Consider the following 18,635-nt stretch of genomic DNA (forward strand, 5'->3'; position numbering starts at 1 on the left):
CTATCTATCTATCTATCTATCTATCTATCTATCTATCTATCTATCTAGATATTTTAGTATAATTCCTTATACTTGATGTGTTTATTGAGCTCTTTCCTTTGGAAGGTTCAGTAAGTTTCCTCAGGTCTAGTCCGTGAGAGTCAAATACTTGCGTGGTTTAGGTCAGACGTGGACTGGAAGAACGCATTGGTTAAGGTAAGCGGCTGTTAAATATTAGAGCTCTGAGGTGACAAGGAGGAACCTGGCAAAAGACATCAGAGTGATTCAGAGGCTAAAGGCCAGGCTGAGGGCCCACCCTCTCAGCCACCCCATCTGGCTTGGGAATGTCCTGTATGTCACAGAGAGGGCAGCTGGACATCAGACTATGTCCAGGGCCCAGGGGAAAGGGCAATTGGCTGACTTTTGTACCAGAAAGGGCCAGTTTGGACTGGACGGCCGAGGAGAGTGAATTCATTCAGATCAGCACCTCCCCAAGGGACGGAGGTAAGGAGGAGAATCTGAAGGCACCCCTCTGGAGAAAGGGAAAGAAGTCACTGATTTCTTCTGTGGAGAGAGAAAATGAGGCACTTCTGGGTGTGGGGTAAGGAGAAGAAGGGGCGACTCCAAATGACACACGCAGCTTCACAGAGACCAGGCTGCCTCCGGGGCTGTCCTGGATGCTCTGTGCAGAAACCTGAAATGTGCCGAAGGAGTGGCGAGGGGTAGAGAGGTCTCTGTGGATGTCTGGGTGGGGAAGCAGAGCCCCTGCTCTCTTCTCCCAAAGGAAGCCAACAGACACTGCTGCCTATCAGGATGGGCTTTGACAGCCAGATGGCTTCTGACTGTCACACAGACGTCTCCAAAATGAGGAGCTCCTTTCAATTCATTTGAGGCTCATCTAGGAAGAGCAGAGGATGTTGTAAAATCAAACGGAAAGGAATGTCGGGGCCATGTAGACACTCACCCACTTCTGGGGGCCTCTCCACAGCTGAGGACTTCAGCTCCTCCACTGGGCTTGGGGGCCATCACTGGAGCCTTCTGACCCTTGACTCACAGGGACAGCCCAGTCCCAGCCTGATGAGTGAAGGGACCACGGCCTCCCAGCTGAACTCCTGCAGGGCAGGCCGGAAGGAGCAGGCAGCCCCGGAGCCCCCCTCCCAGTGTCTGACGGGAAGATAGAATAGAGGAGGCGAGATGACAGCCTCCTCTACTTCTTTTCAAGGAAAGTAATTTCTTTTCAAGAAAAAAAAAAAAAAAGAGACAAATCCTTTGATTGTGTTAATACCCAAAGGAGTGGTGAGGCTGAGGAGGGAGCGTCGTGTTAAGAGAGAAAGCTGGGATTTCATGAATAATTTAAATCTATTATTCTTGGGTTTGGCTAGCTATTTAACACACATTTTGGGGGCTTTATTACTCTGTGTCCGGAACTTTGATAAAAACATAAAAATTTCTCCATTTTAATCTTATTTCTCACCAACACTCCCCACAATCCATCTGGCCAGAGGTTCTAGCTACGGATCAACCCAGTCAGGGCCCTGAGCTCAGTGCTGTGTGGGCAGCACTGAACGTGGGCTACCCCGCTCCCGAGGCTTGTTTTGATGCCCCCGTGACTTGATGGAACCTCTGTCTCCTGGCTAGTGTCAGAATCCCAGATCACGGACTGAACAGGATATTGGGACTTAATCAAGGTTTGCTGAACGAATGCATGAAATTTCCAAGGTGATGTTGAAAAATGGGGATTCTGGCATTCCCCTCTCCCCCACACATTTTAACTGGGTGACTTGAGTGGTAGGTCAGTGGACAAAATGGCTGGAGGGGTTTTGGGACCCCTGGACAGTTGTTGGCATCTGCAGTAGACACGGTTCTGGGGAGGAGCTCCCTGTGGTGAAGGCTGCTTCTCAGTTCTGCACTTGTCTGGGACAGCCGGGGGCCTCAATGCTGTCCGACGGCAGCTCCTCATCTTAACATCTCAGTGACAGTAGATAAGTGATGTTATCAATAGTGACAATAACAACAAAAAATAGCTAAAATGTATTGAACTTTTACTACCGGTGTGTTTCAGGCACTTTTCTGAAAACTTTGCACTTGCTAACTCATTTAATCCTCTAATGTCCCTATAAAATAAGGAACAGTATTATTATTGCCCCCAGTTTTACCGATGGGAAGACTGAGGCACACAGAGATTAAGTAACTTGAGCAAGGACACACTACTAGAAAGTGGCAGGACTGGAATTCTAATAACCCTGAGGGTCAACCCAACAGCTTGTGAAGAAAGTGGCAGAACTGGGAGTCAACCCAACAGGTTTTGAAGGCTTTTTCCAGACAATGAGAAACAAAGTCTAGAAACAGTTTTTAGGGTTTTCATTCATTTATCCACTAATGTATTTGATGAACATAAGTGCTTAATGTCCTAGGCCCCATGTTTTATTGTTTAAATAATCAAATAAAATGATCTATTTCACAGCATGGTGACTACAGTCAATAATAATCTTTTTATACTTGGAAATTGCCAAGAGAGTAGGCTTTAAAAAAAATTTTTTTTTAATTGAGGCAGAGTCTCACTCTGTCACCCAGGCTAGAGTGCAGTGGCACGATCTTGGCTCACTGCGTCCTCACCCTCCTGGGTTCAAGCGATTCTCCTGCCTTAGCCTCCCTAGTAGGTGGGACTACAGGCACCTGCCACCATGCCAAGCTAACTTTTCTATTTTTAGTAGAGATGGGGTTTCATCATGTTGGCCTGGCTGGTCTCAAATTCCTGACCTCAAGTGATCCACCCACCTCGGCCTCCCAAAGTGCTGGGGTTACAGATGTGAGCCACCTTGCCCCACCTTCAAGAGAGTAGATTTTAAATGTTCTTACTACTCAAAAATGATAAATATGTGAGGTGATAGGTATATCAGAAAGCTTGACTTCATCATTCACAATGTATACATATATGGAAAACATCAAGTTGCACACCATAAATACATATAATTTTTATTTATCCAAAATAATCCAATAAAATGGGTTTTTTGTTTGTTTGTTCATTTGTTTTTTTGAGAAGGAGCCTCGCTCTGTCATCCAGGCTGCAGTGCAGTGGCACAATCTCAGCTCACTACAACCTCTGCCTCCCGGGTTCAAGCGATTCTCCTGCCTCAAACTCCCTAGTAGCTGGGACTACAGGCACACACCACCAGGCCCGGCTAATTTTTGTATTTTTACTAGAGACGGGGTTTCACCTTGTTAGCCAGGACGGTCTCGATCTCCTGACCTTGTGATCCACCCACCTCAGCCTCCCAAAGTGCTGGGATTACAGGCGTGAGCCACCGCGCCCCGCCTTAAAATGGGATTTATTACAGTCTAGCTTTACCCTTTGGATAGTAAGAAACAAACTGGGTGAAATAGATTCTTTGAATCCTAAAACTAAGGTACCTTAGAGAGACGTTCAAGTTACAGTGGTCTAGGAGGGCTCGGTGGCTCAAGCCTGTAATCCCAGCACTTTGGGAGGCCGAGACGGGGGGATCACGAGGTCAGGAAATCGAGACCATCCTGGCTAACACAGTGAAACCCCGTCTCTACTAAAAAATACAAAAAACTAGCCGGGCGAAGTGGCGGGCGCCTGTAGTCCCAGCTACTCGGGAGGCTGAGGCAGGAGAATGGCGTAAACCCGGGAGGCGGAGCTTGCAGTGAGCTGAGATCAGGCCACTGCACTCCAGCCCGTGCGACAGAGCGAGACTCCGCCTAAAAAAAAAAAAAAAAAAAAAAAGTTACAGTGGTCTACCTAGTCACGTATTTGTTTTGGTGACTGAAGAAAAACCTCCACCATTAACAGAAAACAAAATTGGGTTTCTAGACTAAGGTTGAGTCCATTTAGGTTCTGCTATGATGATTATTGGCCAGTAGGTGGCAGTCCAGGATCAATATTGAGCTCTAGTGCTGTTGGGCAAAGTACCTTCTCCAGCCACTCGGTTCCTATAGATTAAAGATGAGGCAAAGGTTTTCCAGGAAAAAAAACTGACAACTAGTAAAGGGAAGAAAGTTGAAACACACATGCACTAACCTGAACAAATTCAGGACGGATTTGTGTTATAAAATTAAAGAGCAATACAACTTTCATAAGAGTTAATTGTGCATTTCCGCTGGCTATGGTGACTCACACCTGTAATCCCAGAACTTTGGGAGTCTGAGGTTGGAGGATCGCTTGAGCCCAGAAGATTGAGGCCACAGTGAGCCATGATTGCACCACTGCACACCAGCCTGCATGACAGAGCAAGAACCCTGTCTCAAAAGAAAAAAAAAATGTACATCTCTGTGCCTTTCAGAATTATAGTAACACCACAATTTATTACTTTATGCTTATTAAACAACATTTTTGTGGAATGAATGGTGTTGGATACTAATAAGTTCCTTATAATACAGGCTGTGAAGGTTTTAGATCAAGCTATTAAAGTATGTTTGTTTATTCAGTCAAAAAAAACAAAAAACAAAAATCACTCCTTACCAAAAGTGCTGTGTTGGTCAAAAAATACTCACTGAGTGCCCACTGTGCCCCAGGGATTGTCGTGGGCACTGGGAATGGGGTAGTGACCAAGACAAGCCCTTGCCTTAAATGAGATTACATTCTAGTGAAGAGAGACAGAATTAACATTAAAAATACCATTATTTCAGGTTCTAGAAATTCTCAGAAAAAATATACGCAATATGGCAGAAAATATGTAATAACGGAGGTCTTTCTTAGGAGGTTAAAATTTAAGACCGAACGATGAGAAATAAGTAGCTGAAATCTAGGATGAGGCCACTCTTAGAAAAGGAACCTAAAAGGGTGCAATGCCTCATGCCTGTAATCCCAGCACTTTAGGAGGATGAGGCAGGTGGATCACTTGAGGTCAGGAGTTTGAGACCAGCCTGGCCAACATGGTGAAACCCAGTCTCTACTAAAAATACAAAATTAGCGGGGCATGGTAGTGCACACCTGTAATCCTAGCTACTCTGGAGACTGAGTCAGGAGAATCACTTGAACGCGGAAGATGGAGGTTGCAGTGAACCGAGATCACACCACTGCACTCCAGCCTGGGTGACAGGATGAGACTCCGTCTCAAAAACAAAAAAAGGCAAAGGAACCTGAGACCAGGATGAATTTGACATTTCTGGGGCACAGGAAGATCAAGGTAGTTGGAAAATAGTAAGGAGTGGAAGGATGTGAGGAAGAGGCAGCAAGGGCTCGATCATGTAAAGCTGCTTAGGTCTAATAAGGAACTTGCTTCTCCATTTGCAGTGGGTCACTGGGGTTTATGCTTTAGGATGGTGATGTGGGGGCTATGTCAGATGCAGGGGGCCAGGTCGAGGGGCCGCTGCAGTAGTAAGAGTAAGAGATGAGGTTGCTTGGACTGGTTTGGAGCAGCAGAGATGGAGAGATGCAACTGGATTCTCAGAATAGGGCTTACAGTTAAGAGTCAACAGGATTTTTTTAAAAATGGATTTGATGGCGGAAGGCAGATCAGAAACAAAACTGAATGGTCACTCCTAAGTTTTCAGTCTGAGCCACTGGGTGGCTTCTGGTGCCATTTTCTTAGTTGAGGAAGACTTAGAGTTGAGAAGACAGGATGGAGGAAAGAGTTTGCTGAGTCTGAGGTACCCAAAAATCATCCAGATGAAAATGCTGACTGCTCAGTTGCAACAGAGAAGCTTGGTGAAACACTGAGAGTTAAACTATATCTGGCTGTCATCAAAGAATGGATGACATTTCAAACCATAGGACTGGTTGAGGGCACTTAGCAAGTACATTGGTGTAAATAGTGAAGGGACGAGATGTGGGTACTGAGTCCTGTGGTACTTCTGTGCTAGTGAACTCTTTGGCAGAGCAAGATGAAAGTAGGCAAAGGGTGTCTCTGAAGGTAAGTGGTAGTCATTCTTTTTTGAGACAGAATCTTGCTCTGTCACCCAGGTTGGAGTGCAGTGGCGCCATCTCGGCTCACTGTAACCTCCGCCTCCCGGGTTCAAGCAATTTTTCTGCCTTGAGTAGCTGGGATTACAGGCGCGTGCAACTACACCCAGCTAATTTTTGTATTTTCAGCAGAGACGAGGTTTCACCATGTTGGTCAGGCTGATCTCGAACTCCTGACCTCATGATCCACCTGCCTCGGCCTCCCAAAGTGCTGGGATGCCAGGTGTGAGCCACTGCGCCCGACCATTTATAGTCACTTTTAAGGAGAGAGGGCCAACCAGGTGACATGGTCTGGAGAGGTTGAGAAAGAAGAGGCCAGGCACTGGTCTTTGGGCTCAGGCAAGATGTCCTTAATGAGTACAGATCAGTTGGTACAGTGGCTCGAAGCTTGACAGAGTGAGCCTGGAAATGGAGGTGAGGAAGTGGAGAGGCCAGGAGACAACTCCTTTCAGGTCTTTTCTGTAAGGAGGAGCAGAGAAATAGGGAGAAACAAGAGGGAAACAGGGAATCAAGGGAGAACGTTATATTGTTTATGGGATGAGTGATTCTAAGGCATGTTTGCACATTGATAAGGGTAAGCGGTGTGGGGATGCAGAAATAGATATTTGAAATTGCAGAAGCAAAGTCTTTGACAGGAAAGGAGAGCCAGCTTCAAGAACACAAATGGCGGGGGTTGGCCTTCCCTAGGAAGAACAGATTGTCCATTGTACCAGGGATAAGAACATACCCAGACACCGCTGGGTATGGACCAGGAGGCAGTTGGACTGTGATGGGATTCTGGGCTTCCATGGCCACAGTTGCCCACCCTGTTCCTCTCCATAGAACAATGAATGTCTGCTCTGTGCCAGGAATTATTCTAGGTACAAAATTTCAGGTCCTGTGGTCCCCGCAAATAACACACATCCACACCTACATCTATAGACGTGACACACCAATGGCTTAGGAGGTAAGCCCAGAATTTCAAGAAAGACTGAAGAATGGGCAACACTTAGATTCCCTGAGAACCACGGGCTGTCTGACTGGCCTGGCTAGCGTCTGGGCTTCCAGGTGGGGGACACTGAGGGCTGGAGCAGGGAGATGGCACCTACTCGCACAGTCTCCAGTCTCCCACTGGGGCTTATGGGCACAGCTTAGGGATCGCATGCTGGCACTGGCAGGGAACTGGGTCCTTGCTGCAGGGCAGTGGGCACAGTAGGCACCATTCCCGATGTACTTACTCAAGGGACCAGTAGTTTGGGGCAATGAAGATGGGATATTGGCCAGGTGAGGTCAGGCTGTGTTTCTTCTGAGCTACCATCCTCTACCTGATTCCTCACACCTTTTTCTTGTTAGGCGCAGCTGAGAGACAGAGAAAGGGGAGGGAGAGAAAGGGGGGGAGAAAGAGAGAGAGCGAGAGAGCGAGCGAGCGAGAGAGCGCGCGCGCGCGCGAGAGAGACGGCTGAGAGAGAGAGTAAATTCCAGTTTCTCCTTTTGAGTCTCTTTTCTTCTGCCCTTTGCTCTGCTAGTTTATCTGCGTCTTTTCTCTTCCCGCCGCTGCAAGTGTGGAAAACTCATGCTCAGTTCTAGGCAAACATTAACCCCGGGGGGCCTTTCCAAGCCGGAGACAAACTCTGGAGAGTGAGAAGCGAGATGCGAGGGCACCAAGGGCAAGAAGGGGGCCAGGCGTGCGCCGGGTTGGCGGCCGCCGTCTCCCTCTGCTGCGCGGCCTGCGCGGGGAGCCTGGTGGGGGCGGCAAGAGGACAGACCCCGTGCCCGGGCCTCCCACCAGCGACCACCTCCCTCGCAGCTTGGGCTGATCCTCCAGACAGCATGCAATGGTGGGGGGCGGGGGGGATGAAAGTCCCCCGACTGGACGGGGGACCTAGCGGCTGCTCTGAAACGCTGAACACTTGAGGAGCAGGCGCGGAAGGTCCAGCCGCCCAAGACTCGCATTTTCCCCTCCTCCGCAGCCCAGGCAGGTTGCCATCCTGGGCCTGGTTGAGTGCGGAGGGGATCCGGGCGGGAGCTGAGCTCGGTTCCCCAGGCCGGGCAAGTGGACGCGTGGCACGACCAACCCCGGGCCCAGGGCTGGGGCTGCTCCCCCACGTGGGGAATTTAACTCTCATATTTCGCACTACCGGGACGCGGCTGGACGCGGGAAGCGGGAAAGACCCATCCCTGTTTGCAGTCCGAGGGGCAGGACACCCACAGAGGGGCTCTACCACAGTGGTGTTAGGCCGACTCGGTGGCTCACACCTGTAATCCCAGCACTTTAGGAGGCCGAGGCCGGAGGATCGCTTGAACCCAGGAGGCAGAGGTTGCAGTCAGCCGAGATCGCCCCACTTCACTCCATCCTGGGGGACAGAGCTGTCTTGAAAACACACACACACACACACACACACACACAAAAACAAAAAACAGTGGTGTTAGAGGGATGGGATTATTGGTGACATGACTTTCGTTTTGAACTTTCCTTAACCTTGCAGGGGCAGCCGTGCCCTGAAAACGCCTGTGATTTGGAGTAGAGGGTCCAGGTGCAGTGTGGTGAGTGACCCTAGGCAGGTCACTAGTTCTTTTTGAGCCTTCACTGAATCATCTCTTACATGGGGATGTTACCCCCGGTTCTCCGTGTCTTTCAGGGAGAAATTAGTTCCTGAGTTAAATGGTGCAGTATCAATCATCTTTTTATTAGACAGAAACAATAAGTTTAAGGAAGAGGACGTCTGCCTTACAGGGGGTTTAATTTTCAGCTCCTTTGAGATAAAATTCATTCAATGGTGTTTTACATGCGCGCCTTTTCCCAGCGCCAGAGGCGGAAAACCGCTTTACTGAGATACACAGACAGGTACTTCCTGAGGCGCCTCAGTCCAGTTTCACTGGGTTTACTACGACTAATAATGACTGTTGCTGTTTACTAAGTATTAGGCGATGTGTTTTAAGTAAATGAATTGTCTCTAATCCTCACAACTCTTCAGCAAGTTAGGCATCACCCGCATTTTACAAATCATGGCGCCCTGCTCACCATATCTGGAATCTTGCCTCGCCCCGAGGATTCTAATTTTCACTTTAGACAGCTGAGCAAGATGATTGCCCAGCGCTCACTCCGGGAAATCCCTGGGACTGAAAATCGCAGGTAACTCGCCAGAGTTTTTCAATTTTAGGCCTAGGAGATTATGCCAAGCTTTCCTTTAAGTAAACGCTGTTCTCTGGGGCCTCTGGAATCTACAGTCGGAGAAGGGGAACAAGCCCGGCCGGTGGGGGATGGGTGGGTGCAATTTCCTAAATAGAGGAAAGCCACTTTCATCCAAAGGGCTGTGGAACTCTGGCTAGAGGTGGGTTTCTTTGCAGTTAATCATCTGCAAGGCTCTTTGGATGCCTGATTCCAGAAACCCAGAACTCACACTTAGGGTCACAAAATCCAGGGCTTTTATTTGCCGAGCCCCATGGATGTTATCCCTATGGATGCACCCCGCCCCTGTCCGTTCTCCTTTGGAGCAGAACGAAACCCATTCCAGAGCTTTTGCAGGAAGTCTTCAGGCCTTTGCGTCCGGCCCCTTTAGACATCAAAGCCCCCCCTGAGAGCAAAGGACTTTGAAAGATAGGAAGAACTCAGGCTCCTTATCGCGTCTCTGCTCCCTCCCGAACTAGTCGTAAATTCCGAGCCTCAGCGGCCGCCCTCTCTCTCCTCCGCTCTTCTTGACCCAAGGTCTCAAAAGACAAACGTGTCACTTCCCGCCCCGCCCCTGGATCCTGGTCCCGACCGAAAGTGGTGGGGACCGAGAAGCGCAAGGTCCAGGACTTGTTAGAGGGGCGCTCCAAGGACGTCCCTGCGCCGCCAGGACACCACTGCCTGGGGACTCTACTTCACCCTCCCGCAGCCTTCTTTGGGGCGGGGCGGGGCAGGGGGGCCGGGCTCGGCCTACGCGCCCCTTCGAGTGCGCGGTGCGGCGCGGGCGCGGTGACGCGCTCCCGACTGTGTCTGTGCTTCTCCGCAGGCCAGGAGGGCATCCTGCGCTGCCACCCGGACCTGGCGGGCAGCGAGCTGCGGCGGGGCACGCTCACGGCCGAGTCGCAGCGGGAACAGAGCGGCGCGGGCCTGACCACCCTGGGCGCGGACGAGCGGCTCCGGCTGGAGGAGCTCAATGCGCGGTACCGCGCCCGCTTCGGCTTCCCCTTCGTGCTGGCCGCGCGCTTCAGCGACCGGGCGGCGGCGTCGCGTGAGCTGGAGCGCCGTCTGCTCTGCCCGTCCGCGCAGGAGCTACGCACCGCTCTGGGCGAGGTGAAGAAGATCGGCAGCCTGCGCCTGGCCGACCTCCTCCGCGCCGACCCTGCCAAGCTGTAGCTGCCGCGCGGGCCAGGGACCTGGGAGGCACAACCGGACGCGCGGGGGCCACGGCCCGGAGCTGTGCGTCCTGGGCGGGAGGCGGACTCGGGCCTGAAACAGCGTCCATACACGTGCACAAAGGAAGTGGAGAATTGAGGCAATCATACGAGTAATGGGTCCTTTTGTCCACCCACCCACACGAGCACACGTTGCCAAAATATTCGTATTGTTTAGTGCTTTGCCCCGGATTTATCCAGCTCACTGCTTCAATTCTTCACTCCCTTTGCGGCCCCCGACACCACCGGCCTTTGTGGATTCCAAAGCGTTTATCCAGTTCTCCCCAACCCTCTCCTGCTAAGCCCGAACTGCAAAGCAAAACGGACGGAAAAGGAATCTTTTATGCTACAGCGGTTTGTCTGTTTGTTTTTCTCTTTTCCCACTTCATTTGCTGCACTCGACCTTTACATGTGAGCGGAAGCGGTGTTCTCGCTCTTGGGCACTAGGGGAACAGACTGGGAGCCAGGAAAGTCAAACGCTGGCCTCGGTCCGGCCTAGGGAGCCGGGGAAGCCGCGGGAGGGAGGCAGTGGGCCGGGGAGAGCCCTCCGAAGGCCTGGCTTTGGGAAGGCGCCCCGTGGGGACGGACGGAATAGCTGCAGCCATCGCTCCTAAAAGGCAGGGGACCGGGGGGCTTCCATGCCGGACGGGCCTGAAGATCTCTCCCGGAGGTCGGCCTTTGGGAGTTGGCTCGACTGCCCTGGGAAACCCATCAATTATTAAAATAATAACACTCATTGAGCAGCGCTGGGTATTTGGATCCCAGAATGAAGCGAGATTGCAGTGTCAAGTAAACGGAGGGAAGTGCCCATAGAAATCTTTGCTTGTCAGCCCTGGAGTTTCAGACCCGTATTAGGCTGGGCAGCTTCCTGCACCAGCAGCCAGACTGTCCACTGGGGGAAAGTACATTAGCATCCTGCGGAGGAGCCCACCACATTCTACCACCCGCCGACACTCCCACCACCCCCCACACACGGAAGGTGTAAAGAGCCCCAACAAATACTACTTAGGCTTCTATTGGCAGAGGAGAAAGGAAACACCCATGGTCTCCCCAGCAAAGACAAAGTAACAGGCGAAGGCCAGAGGTGGTCCTTTTGAAGACAAGAGCTTCTATTAGTCACCAACCCTGTCCAGGGTTAGCAGCAGCAGCAGCAGCAGCCACAACAGCAGCAGCAAGGAAACCTTTCCACAAAGAGCTGCGTGGCTGCACCCTTGGTTCTGGGGCTGATTTTCCATAGAAATAAATCATCCCTGGAGCACTAGGAATTTTAGGCAAGGAAGCCCTTTTCCCGTTTCCATCTCACAGTATTTCCTGCTGTGGTAAGGCTGAAGGAAAGAGAAGCTGGTAGTGGGGCAGGTGCTACCAGCGTCCCAGGCCTTGTGTCTAGACACCTTCTCTGGGTGTAGGAGAACTATGTGCACACCGTGAAGAAATTTCCATGGCTCACTCCTATTCTTTGGGACCCTGCAGCAATGGTGGGGTGCTAGGCCTGGGCCAGACACCTGCCTCTCTCTAGCCAGGGTAACCTGGGGATTTCCTGACATACACATTAACTTGCTGCTTGGTGAAGAGGATTTTCTGACCCAGGATCCAAATACCACAGGCGGGGCCTAAGACTCAGAATAACCCACTGCAGTCAGGAACCCTGTCCCAAGCCTGGGGATAAACCCCAAGCTTAGACAAACCAAGCCCCAGATGCAGAGTCTGTGCTCTTTATGTAAAGGAGCTCATGTGAGATGCACAGATCCCACCAGGGCTGGGTTCCCCGCATGAGAGTAGATGAGCTCAGAACCTCCCAGAGACGACCCCGTTGTCTCCAATTACACAGTTACATTTCAACAGTTCAAAGCTTGTCCGGAAAATGGTTTATTCCTGCGGGAAGGGATGCAGATGGGGGCAGATGCTGAGTCTGTCCCTTTAGAAGGTGCTGGAGCTGCGCGGCGCCTCTTCCGGAACACCTGAGCATAAGCAGCCGCGAGGGCGAGCGCAGGACGCGGGCCGTGGGCGCCGGGCTGGGAAGAGCCCGGACCAAACCCGCGGGTGGCTCTGATTCTCCCCTTCGGGAGGAGCTCTGCGCAGAGGCCGTGGCTCGCGTGGGCAAGTCACCTGTGGCGGCCTGGCAGGGCCGTTCTCTCCGGCAGCTTGCTCTTGGCTCAAATAACGACATGCCTTGGCCTGGCAGAGCCACTTTCCGCTTTCTGGCCTCTTGTGCGCCCGAGGCGGGAGAGGAGCCCCGGCCGCGTGGACCCCAGCTTGTGCAGCAATCATCGCACATTGACTCTACGCCCTGCTGCTCAGGGAAGGGACAGCCCGGGGCGCAGCCAGCGAGCTTCAGGGGGTACGGAAGTGGTTAGGGCAGATTTCAGGGTGAACAATTAATATTTTACTTACTAATTCGTTAAAAACACAAAGACAACAAAACCAATCACGGTGGCAAGGCCAAGAAGAGTTGGAAGGCAAGGGGCTGATTTCAATTTCTGTAAATCGACGACCCTCCAAGCACAGTCCCTTACGAAGTGGGTGCGGCTTTGCGGATTTTCACTTCCCTTGGGAATGTCCAAGCCCCGGCAGGAGAACGCTCCCAGTAAAGGGTCGGAAGAGCGCAGCTCTGGATAAGAACTCAGGAACCGACCTGGGCTTGTCACTCACCTCTGTAACTTAACTGGGTCACGGAATGGGGCCACCTCTTTATTAACCCGGAAAGGTAGGCATTTTGGTCTGTGAGCCCAAAAGATGTCTACGGACACTAAAATTGAAAGGAAGGAAAGGGAAAAGGGCAACATAAATTCTATACATAATCTTTACCCATTTTAAATATGACACATTTCTAGAGATTAGCCACAGGATATCAGTTCTGACTCAAAAATAGAGAGGAGCTCTTCTTCTTCTTCTTCCTTCTTCCTTCTTCCTTCTTCCTTCTTCTTCTGAGACGGAATCTCACCCTGTCGCCCAGGCTGGAGTGCAATGGTGAGATCTCGGTTCACTGCCAACTCCGCCTCCTGGCTTCAAGTGATTCTCCTGCCTCAGCCTCCCAAGTAGCTGGAATTACAGGCGTGCACCTCCACTCCCAGGTAATTTTTGTATTTTTTAGTAGAGACGGGGTTTCACCGTGTTGGTCAGGCAGGTCTCGAACTCCTGACCTCGTGATCCACCCGCCTCAGCCTCCCAAAGTGCTGGGATTACAGGCATGAGCCACGGTGCCCGGCCGAAGAGGAATTCTTCTAAGGAAGTATTTACTGTGAGACAAAAGTAGATGGATACCATCTTTGTCAACTGGAGAAAAATCTGGGATGGAATTTATGGAAAATTCATGCAATAAATGAATAAACCACAGTTATGGGGTGCCTGTGAAAGACATAGGGCGTGGAGCGTGGTCAGAACTGTAGCAATAGCAGAACCTGATTGTTCTGGTACTGTTTGGTGTGGGGGGTGGGATTGGGAAAATGGGAATCTCTAACTCGTGCTGGTTCGTTTTGCAGTTGGAGTGCAATGTTTCCAGGTGGCACCAGCAGCTGTAGTAATAATAAACATCTATACAGATCACTATGGGTTGCAAAGAACGCACATACTGTAGCTCATTTACTTTAAGGGACTTGAACAGCTAGCTGTGCAACTTGGGAAAAATCATCTAACCTCTCTGGGCCTTGGGTTCACCTTTGTAAAATGGAAAGGTTAAACAGACTTTAAGACCCCTGGCTCCCCTCCAGGGAATGCAGCTAGCCAATGGGCCCAGTAACTCAAGAAGAGCAGAGCCTTATTTAAGCTCCTTCCCTTAGCCACATAAAACTTACCCTGTAGGACTTCCTAGGAACATATTTTCATGTGGCAAACAAAGGTCATTCCAGGCACGAGACAATGGTGAGTGAACAAATGTTCATTGAAAGCTCTCCACTCCAAAGCCACGTGGTAACAGTTGGCTGGTGCTGCCTGGGAAGCCCGGGCTCCTAGCATCAAGAGGTTTCCTTTGGGTTGGAAGTCCTGGTTCCCACTAGGGACACCAATCTTTGAGACCTCCAAGTCCCTCCCTCTTGAGGATTTAAATCATCCTCTGTCCTCACCCACCACACAGAATGTGTCATACAATGCCCAAACAGTGTCCACAGGCCCTAGTTTCAGAAGAAAGGAAGAAAATGGGCAACGACTATTTATTTGCCTAACTTTTACGCAATGTACCAAACCAGATTTCTGTACCCAAATATTACACTTTCTCCTGAGGCTCTTAATTTTCCTTGATGTCTTGGATGTGAGAATATATTTTGGATAGAGAAGCATAAATTAAAAAAAAAAAAAGTGTTCATTGCCTTGGATCAGAAAGCTTGGCAGTCTGTTCACAACAAACGTAAAACAGCTGGCTTTTCTCATCGCATTCTCCTGCAGCCTGGTCCCTGAGTGGTAATGTTAGCCCACATGACCTCCCATTAATTCAGAAACATTTCCTCAGGTAAAGAGGGTCAGACACCCAGTTTGCTTTGGAAGAAGACATGCTTCACTCCACTGGGCAAGGACACATCTGCTGCTGTGAATGAAGGCTGGGTGGCTGTGGGCAGCTGCGGTCCCTCCCTGCTGTTCAGGGTGGACATGTTGGGATCCATTGTGGCCTGATAGGGCTGGACAGGTGGCGGACTCCAGGGAGGCCCTACTGAAAGGACAGTGTCATTGATTTCCTTCCGAGAGATGTTAGCTGAGTGGGCTGTGGCAGGGCAAGACAGGGTTGTTGGGGTCAAACTAACCATTACTGAGCCTTTCTTTGTGTGAGTAGATGGCTGATTGAGTGCAATGGCTGAAAGACTCCCTAAACTCCGAATTGAGTAGAGATGGAGCTGTTTTTCCACAGCCGTATAGATGGCCAAGCTGAATAATTTTGTCAGCTGATATTCTCTTCCTTTTCACTCCTTAATTATCCCTGAAATTCAGATCAATGCAAGGTAAGAGTTTCCTGTGCAAGGTATAGAAGACTACATTATTTGGATAATTTTATTGTCCTTTTTTCAAATTAAAAAAAAATTTTAGAGACAGGGTCTCCCTCTGTCACCCAGGCTACAGTGCAGTGGCACAACCATAACTCACTATAACCTCGAACTCCTGGGCTCAAGCCATCCTCCAACCTCAGCCTCCCAAGAAGCTGAGGCTACAGGTGCACATCACCACACCCAGCTAATTTTTAAAATTTTTTTATAGAGATAAGGTCTCGCTTTCCTGGGCTCAAGTGATCCTCCTGCCTCAGCCTCCTAAAGTGCTGGGATTACAGGTGTGAGCCCCTGTGCCTAGCTGGACAATTTTCTTGATCTAAAAAAGATTTAGAAAATCAACTTACATGCTAAGGTGGGTAGAGATGGCCTGCCCTAACTGGGCTATGTTAGTCAGTGGACTCGCCAATTTCCAGGAGCCACAATTATCAGGCAGAGCAGGGTCCCCTTAGTCAGAGCAAATACTAGGACCTTTGAGCAGGGAGGGAACTGTGTCAGTGATGTCTGGATTTAAGGAATGTTTCATCTGCCTGGAGGGGCAGCCCGCCCTTCCAGCAGCCTCCTGCTTCCCACCCCCTTTGTGGCCCCTGCCCTTGCCACCAGCCAGGATCCTGTGTGCCTGGTCCCTTTCTGAAGAATGTGGAATGGCCTCTATACTGTCAGTAACAGAGGCGTCCTTTTGATAACCTGATCGTGGCCACTCCTGCAGTTTTACTGTTGCTTCATTTACCAGGGTCTCTTTTTTTCCCCGCCCTTTTCTGCCTTAGATGTCAACTCTAGCTCTGGCTTTGTGGAGTTGCAGTTTCAGCCCCAGGCCAACCGCAGGCCCGAGCTTCCCAAACAAGTTTGCCTCTCCCAGAGTGAGTTGCTGCAGGCTTCTCTGGTCCAGCAGCAGGACTTACAGGGTGGAAGGGCACCTCTGGCATCAGGGGGTAAGGAATGACCACCCCCGTCCCTTCCTGCGCGCTGCTCAGTGCAGGCCAAAAGGCTCCTAAGAAAGCTGCCAAGTACCTGGGGCCTAGGACTAAGAAAGCCCTGCATGGAGCCCTGATGTGGGTGGCCTCTGCTTCCTCCCAGGGACACAGGCCTGCGCTTAGAAGCTGGAGAGGCTGGAGAGGCTGCCCCTGAGCACAGCCAGTCATGGGGCACCAAACTGCTCTCCAGAGGCCAGTCATGGGACACCAAACTGCTAGGGGCCAGGACTCTCTAAAGGCAAAGATGACCAGGCTCCTAGAGTTTTGTCAGCCACCTTCTACCCTCTCTGACTGTTCCCACAACCCTGCCTTTTCAGGGACCCAGCTGGGCCCTCTCCTGGCTGAGAGCAAGCTGGATGTACCGGGATGCTTACATTCTGAGAAGCTTGTCCAAGGACATCAGTTACCAGCTCCTTTCCCCTCACCGAACAGTCTAGACCCTGGGACCACAGCTGTGCCATGCCATTGCTAAGGAGACCCATTTTTGCAATGAGGGAAATGTTCATTTTCACAATGATTTCCTTTCCATGGCTGGAGCACTCCAAGTGAGCCTCAGGCTTCCCTGTGGCTTGGCCTGCTATGGGGCCTGGCTTGACCTGAGGGACCAGCAGCCCTGCCCGCTCCCAAAGCAGTTGGATGAGCAGGCCAGAGCCATTTCTTCAGGGCACAGCACAGAGACACAGCTGGAAAACGGGGACAATTAGCCAGAGGCCGACAGCCTGGGCCATAAAAACGCAGGAAGCGGCCACCGCAGGGCAGAGGGAATGGCTGTCCCTAATAAAGCGATTGTTTCAAAGAATGCCCACATTCCGAAGACATAGGCTGGAGCCTCAGCCTCGGCTTCCAGAGCTCAGGCCTGGGAAGGGGGGAATGTGGGGGATGGAAAGGGGAATTGTGTCTCCAGGAAGAGGAGGAAGATGTTTGCTAGATCAAAAGTTCGAAGTGCCCACCACTTAACCTCCCACATTCCCGCCCCATCAGGTCTGCAGACCTCCCCTACTGCCCTTCTCTCAATGATTTGGGTTTTGTAACCGGGTTTGCAATTTACTTCCGGTTTTATTTCTCTGAAAGTCCGATGACACTCGGCTGTCCAGGCCAGGCCCTGGAAGTCCCCCAGGAGGACCAGCTCGGTCTCCCACCTCTTGAGTGCACAACTCCTTGGCCCCTGAGTACCCCGCCACCCTCATTTTTAGCCTTCTTCCTTACAAACACGAAGGGTGGGAGGAACCAAAAAACAGGGGATCCCGCAGCCCTAGGTTAGTTCTGATCGCTTTCAGGTGTGTCTGCAGAGGCAACTTGCTGGTTGTCACCTGTAAAATGGGGAGGATAAAAACACCTCCTAGGTTTTGTTCTAGATCCTAGGGATATGTGAGGCTCAAGGGAGACAAAGGACACTTGAGAGCACCCCAGAAATGACAGGATGAAGGCTATGATGACAAATATCCGAGCGAAACCCTTGACAATAACAGACAAGTGCAGGTCTCCAGGAGTGCCGCGAGCGCCCGCGGGTTCTGAGAGCGCTCAAAGCCACCGAGTCAGGCTTCCCAGCCCCCGCCGGGCCTCGCCGCAGTGATCCTCATTCCCGAATCTGGCAGCGCTGTCAAAGGCTGGTATAGGAGGTGAACGGCGGCCGCAGGCCCACGCCACGCGGTTGCTGAAACCGAGCTGGGCGCGCGCCAGAGCCGAATCTCGCCGCCTCCGCGCTCCTGTCGGGGTAGCTCCCGATCCCCGGCTGTGCGGCTCCGGTCCCCAAGGCGGCCGCTTCCAGCCCTAGGCCCCTTGGCCTCAGCGCTTCCCAAACCGAGAGAGATCCTTTCTCAACTCAGATCTTTTCATTAACAATCGTTAATAACGGCCCTGAGTTGCCTTGTGATCTCCTGGAGATGAAAAATAAATTTCTTCGGAGAATGTTTCACTTTGTAAAGGACAAAGAGTTTTAAAGATATAGGTATGATGTAAGACACATAAATACCTAAGTAAGTATTAGCAGAAATTCTCTTTTCCTTCATTGTTAACCACTTATTCAAGTATAAGAAACATACAAGTGTAGCTCAATGAATTTTCATAAACTGACACTCCATGTAACCAGCAGCCTAAGAAACAGCGTTACCAACGATCCCCTAGTTCGCCTCCAGTTATGCAGGCCAATAACCACTAGCCTAACTTCTACCACATGCCCATTACTTTTGTAGTTTAAAACTTTTGATTCTCGAATGTAAACGTTTATCAATAAATCACTTTAAATCAAATCTCAAACGTAAGATGAAGTCAGAGATGTAGCCTGAATCTAGGATCATAATTTATCTTGTATGGAGGGCGAGTAATTTCCTTGGTCAAGAAAATAACTGATTAGAGGTGACGGTTGTTTAGGGCTGCAGTCGTCCGGGCCAGGAGCACAGGGCGGGAAGGAATGGCTCATCTCTTAGGGCTCTC

At 50.9% G+C, this 18,635-nt stretch overlaps 1 protein-coding gene across 1 annotated transcript in view; it reads left to right on the forward strand.

The window, feature by feature from the left end:
* URAD (ureidoimidazoline (2-oxo-4-hydroxy-4-carboxy-5-) decarboxylase) overlaps positions 1–10,612 on the forward strand; it is an 11,743-nt gene extending 1,131 nt beyond the window's left edge. Inside the window, exon 2 of the mRNA XM_023208711.2 lies at positions 9,877–10,612. Coding sequence (XP_023064479.1) covers positions 9,877–10,223 — 347 coding nt within the window. The 3' untranslated portion in view covers positions 10,224–10,612. The remainder of the gene's footprint in view (positions 1–9,876) is intronic.
* The last annotated feature ends 8,023 nt before the right edge of the window (positions 10,613–18,635 follow it).

Source organism: Piliocolobus tephrosceles, chromosome X (genome assembly GCF_002776525.5).
Source record: "Piliocolobus tephrosceles isolate RC106 chromosome X, ASM277652v3, whole genome shotgun sequence".
NCBI lineage: Eukaryota > Metazoa > Chordata > Mammalia > Primates > Cercopithecidae > Piliocolobus > Piliocolobus tephrosceles.